The sequence below is a fragment of the Mandrillus leucophaeus genome, unplaced genomic scaffold, assembly GCF_000951045.1.
Source record: "Mandrillus leucophaeus isolate KB7577 unplaced genomic scaffold, Mleu.le_1.0 Scaffold74, whole genome shotgun sequence".
Classification (NCBI taxonomy): domain Eukaryota; kingdom Metazoa; phylum Chordata; class Mammalia; order Primates; family Cercopithecidae; genus Mandrillus; species Mandrillus leucophaeus.
The window spans coordinates 3,227,136-3,232,287 of record NW_012108030.1 but is presented as its reverse complement, the minus strand read 5'-3'; the positions used below and the strand labels follow the sequence as shown (position 1 = coordinate 3,232,287).

The 5,152-nt window shown below is 62.8% G+C and overlaps 1 protein-coding gene across 1 annotated transcript in view; it reads left to right on the top strand.

Moving 5' to 3' along the window:
* Window positions 1–31: 31 nt before the first annotated feature.
* Window positions 32–5,152, top strand: part of PRR12 (proline rich 12) — a 47,689-nt gene continuing 42,568 nt past the window's right edge. The window contains exons 1-4 of the mRNA XM_011966074.1: window positions 32–124; window positions 1,694–1,806; window positions 2,827–2,988; window positions 3,070–5,144. Of these exons, the coding sequence (XP_011821464.1) occupies window positions 39–124; window positions 1,694–1,806; window positions 2,827–2,988; window positions 3,070–5,144 (2,436 nt within the window). The 5' untranslated portion in view covers window positions 32–38. The remainder of the gene's footprint in view (window positions 125–1,693; window positions 1,807–2,826; window positions 2,989–3,069; window positions 5,145–5,152) is intronic.

Here is a 5,152-nt window from a genome sequence, read left to right as displayed (position 1 = left end):
TCCCTCCCCCTCCCCCCAATTTCCACCGCGGCCAATTCATGGACAGGAACTACCCCAGCGCCGGCTTCGGGGACCCGCTCGGCGCCGGGGCGGGATGGAGTTACGAGAGGTCAGCGAAAGCTAGGTAAGGAGCTGAGGGTGGCCTGGAGAAAGGGGCCAAGGGGTGGGAGCCCAGGCGGGCCGGGCCGGGCCCGCCCGGCGACGCGTGCATCGCAAACTCCCCTCCGGCTTGCAAGGGAGCGGCCTTCCTCGGTTTGTAACAACGCCGCCGCCCCAGTTTGCAAATTGCAAACTCCGCCAAAGCCAGCTCTGGCATGCAAAGGGAGAATTGCAGCGGGAAAATGGGGGTGCAAAACAATTTCGGACGGGAAGGCCTTGGGAAGGTGGGAGGGACTGGCGAAGCAAGGCCTGGACTTCCCCCCATCCTTGGATTCCCGGCTTGGTGACCCCTCCCCCCCGCGCCCCAGGCGCTGCTCTTGCAAAGGTGGGAAGAAGAGAAGAATTAGAACGCAGATCTGGGGGGCGCGAACCCCCCTCAGGTCCTATTGTTCCGGGACTGTGCGAGGCCGCGCCACTAGGCGCCCCCCCAAGAATTCCGCGCGCAGAGTGGGCATGGGGCCCCGCCCCCTTCCTAAGCTGCGGTTCTGTGTGTGTAAGGGGGGTGTCTAGCATCTGGGACACGCCCCCTTTAATGCCCCCACCCCCAAAGGCAGAGAATCCTAGTTGATGGCAAGGAGTGGAGCGTTTGCCCTCCTGAGTCTGGCCATGGACTGGGGCCGTTGCATGGGAAGAGTCGGATGTTTCCCGGGTGTGTGTTTGTGTGTCTGAGCGTGGGCCCTCTGCGTGCGTGGCTGGCAGCGTGTTCACCTGTGAATCTGCCCCTTTCCTGCTGCTTCCTCACACTTCACCTACCCCCGAGCACCTCCCCCCCAACACACCTGAGTTTCCCAGCAGGGCATAACCCCAATTGTGTCAGGATTTTCGGTGTGGGATTCCTCCGTCTATATCTTTTCTTCCCCACGGGTGAGTTGGATACCCATTTGCACACATACCTGGCATTGCACGGGCCCATGCATTTGAACCTCAACCCCCGGGGATGGACGGTGTTCTTGTCCACACTTGTACGTGGTACTTTCCCCGGGTCTTATTCCCTCTTCTCTCCACCCCCCCCCAACCGTTGCCGCTTGAGAACCGATCTGCCTCCTGCTCCCAACTTGTTTTGCACCACCCCATGAAGTTCAGGGCCTCTGTGTTCCCATGTGTCTACGGAAGAGGAGTCGTCCATGTGGACCTTTGGCGTTGGCCCCATGGCCAGTGTTGCCGGAACGGGGCCTGGGTTGGGGGGTTGGTGGGGTCGACCGGGGGAAGGCTCTCATTTGCAACTCAAGACGCTTCCTGTGCCTTGGACCCTCTTCTGTGTGTTAGTTTCGTCTCTGAGCATGCCTGTTTGTAAACGTGACACTATCCGGGCTCTCTTTATTCGGGCTCTGGAGTGGGGGCCATTTCTGTGGCTCTTTAGTTGGGTACCCCGATTCCCTTGTCTTCTCCCCTTTAAAGGCCTACGGTTCCTTAGCTTAACACCCCCTACCCCAATCAGCTGGAAGGGTCCCCCCAACTCCCTGGGGGGTTTCCTGAGCTCCTTTCTCAGAAGGCAGCTTGGGAGAACCCCCTGACGTCTCTCCTTTTCCCCCAGCTTGGTTTATGGCAGCTCCAGGACCTCGCACCCCGAGACGGACATCTTACACCGCCAGGCCTACGCGGCCCCCCACCCACTGCAAAGCTATGCCACCAACCACCACCCGGCAGGTACGGCCCCCATCCCGCCCCGCTTTGGGCTGGCCCTCCCCCCGAGGCAGCTGATTGGCTGTTGAAAGTTCCGCCCCTCCTAATTGGCCGTGGCTCGTGCCGTGGCCCGCCCCTTGCTGTGTCTCCTCTGATTGGTTGCCTTTGAGGCTGCTGGTCCTTGCTTCATTTCTCGCCGGATTCGTCCGCCCCTGCCTCGCCCCGCCCCTTTCGCTCCAATTGGCCCTGTCCCATCAGCCCCCAAATCCCACCTTCTCTTCCAGGCTTTTCCGCCTCTCTCCAGCCCACCCCAATTCTTTCCTTCTGGGTTTGCCCTATTCTTTTGGCTCCTTGGAACTCTGAATTCTGTCTTCCTGATTCTCTTTCTTCCTGATTGGCCCCAATTATCTGGCCCGCCCTCTTTTATCTTATTTTGCCCCATTGCCTTATTCCACCCCCTGCCTTTGCCTCCAAGGTTTCTGATTGGTTCCCCCTTCCTAGAGGTACTGGCAATGACATGATGCTGTCTAGTTTGACCTTTGACCTTCCTGATTGGCTCCTTCCCTTTTTCCCTTTTTCCCTTTTTCCCTCCCCATCTTTTTTTCTGAACCCTCCCATGGAGCTCAGTCCCTTTTGACTCGTTTTCTGGTCTTTCTGAGACTTCATTGTACCATCCTTTCCACTTCCTTGCTGGAAATACCCACATTTGGTCTCCCTCCTGGCCTTCCTGAGGACTCTGTTCTTTTGCCCCTGGCTCTTTCGCTTCTAGATTTTTCCACACTTTTGTCTACCATTTCCTATCTGGGCCCCTGCCCTTATGACTGGATTGCCCCTTCTCTTGCTTTACTGTCTCACCTTTCCCCCTTCCCTCCCCTCATTCCTGTCTCATGAGCTTGCTTCTGTCCATCTTGTCTTCGAATTTGCCCTTTTCTCTCCCATCCCCTCCTTTTCCTGATCCAACTTGCTTTTGACCTCTTCCCTTTCTCTCTTGACCCTATCCTACCCATCCCTACCTGGCTGACTATACCCCCTGTCCCCGGGCAGGTCTTTCTGGACTCTTCGACACTGGCCTCCACCACGCGGGCTCAGCAGGGCCCGACGCCTCCGTCATGAACCTCATCTCAGCCCTGGAATCCCGGGGCCCCCAGCCTGGCCCCTCCGCCTCCTCTCTCCTCTCCCAGTTCCGCAGTCCTTCCTGGCAAACCGGTAAGCCCAGCGCCGGCCCTGCAGGGCCAGGGTGGGGCTGGCTTGCTGTCCGCTCTGACCCGCGGTCTTCCTCATCTCCAGCCATGCACACGCCAGGCCCCACGGAGCTCTTCATCTCGGGCGCCCTGCCGGGTTCCAGCACCTTTCCGTCCTCCTCTGCCCTCTCGGCTTACCAACACCCGGCTTCCTTCGGCAGCCGCCCCTTCCCAGTGCCCTCGTCCCTCAGCCTCCAGGACCCCCCATTCAGCCCTCCAGCTAATGGGCTCCTGTCTCCTCATGACGTGCTGCACCTGAAGCCCTCGCAGGCACCCACGGTGCCCTCTTCACTGGGCTTTGAGCGCTTGGCAGGAGGCGGTGTCTTGGGGCCAGCTGGTCTCGGTCCAGCCCAGACCCCCCCTTACCGCCCTGGCCCCCCAGACCCACCACCACCACCTCGCCACCTCCCAACTCAGTTCAACCTGCTGGCTTCCTCTTCTGCTGCCGCCGCCGCTGCCGAGCAGTCCTCCCCACAGCTCTATAACTTCTCGGGTGCTGCCCCGGGCCCACCGCCGCCTGAACGGGCCCTGCCCCGCCAGGACACAGTCATCAAGCACTACCAGCGGCCAGCCAGTGCCCAGCCCCCACCACCTCCGCCACCAGCCCATGCCCTCCAGCACTATCTGAGCTGTGGAGGCAGCTACCCCTCCATGGGCCACCGGGCCAACCTGGCCTGCAGCCCCCTGGGTGGTGGGGAGCCCTCCCCGGGTGCTGGGGAGCCTAGCAAGGCTGGTCCCAGCGGAGCCGCGGCAGGGGCATCTGGCCGGGCCACAGGCCCTGAGGCAGCGGGGGGTGGTGGGGCCGGAGGTGGTGGCGGAGGTTACCGCCCCATCATTCAGTCGCCTGGGTATAAGACGGGCAAAGGTGGTTATGGAGCAGCTGCTGGGGGTGCCACCAGGCCCCCCCCACCCCGTTCGACCGCTACCCCCAAATGCCAGAGCCTGGGTGGACCGGCAGCCGCCTATGCCACTGGGAAGGCCTCTGGGGGTGGAGGGGCAGGGGGCCAGGCTTATTCCCCTGGTCAGCCGCAAGGGCTTCTGGGACCCCAGGCCTATGGGCAAGGGTTTGGAGCGGGGCAGGCACAGGACTTGAGCAAAGGCCCCAGCTACTCAGGGGGCCCTCCACAGCCCCCCAGCGGCCCTCCTCCTCCTGGCCTGGCCACATGTCAGAGCTACTCCCCGGACCAGCTGCAGGGGCAGCTGTATGGGGTGCAGGGCGAGCCATACCCAGGGCCAGCCGCCCACTCCCAGGGGCTGCCCACAGCCAGCCCCTCGCTCAGCTACAGTACCGGCCATTCCCCAGCGCTCTCGGGCCATGGGGGTGGCTGGGGACCCAGCTCCTTGGGAGGTGGTGGTGAGGCCAGCCCATCTCACATCATTCGTCCGCTCCAGTCACCGCCTGCCACAGGCCGCCCGCCTGGAGTCGGTTCTCCAGGAGCCCCTGGCAAATACCTGAGCTCAGTCTTGGCCTCAGCCCCTTTCCTGGCACCTCCGGGAGCTGGCAGCTATGCAGCCGGAGCCGGTGGCTACAAGGGCAAGGGGGATGGCTCGGAGCTGCTGGCGGGCCCCGGTGGGCCTCCTGCGGAGCGCACAGAGGATGAGGAGTTCCTCATCCAGCATCTCTTGCAGGCGCCCAGCCCTCCTCGGACCTCAGGGGCAGACGGCTTGGTGGGCGAGGACGGGGCAGCAGATGCCTCTAAGGGACTTGGGGGGAGTGGCGGGGCCGGGGGACCGCCGGGTACACCCTATGAGTTGGCCAAGGAAGACCCCCAGAGGTACCACCTGCAGAGTGTCATCCGCACCAGTGCCAGCCTGGATGAGGGTGCCACTGCGGCACTGGAGCTGGGCTTGGGGAGGCTGAAGGAGAAGAAGAAAGGGCCAGAGCGGGGTGGCGAGACCCCTGAGGGGCTGGCCACCTCCGTTGTCCACTACGGGGCAGGTGCCAAGGAGCTGGGGGCCTTCTTGCAAAAGAGCCCACCACCCCCACCTCCCACGGCCCAGTCCACCCAGCCCACTCCCCATGGCCTCCTTCTGGAGGCCGGGGGCCCTGACCTCCCACTGGTGCTGCCTCCACCTCCTCCCCAGCTGCTCCCCTCGGTCCTCAGCCATGCCCCCAGTCCCTCTCCCAG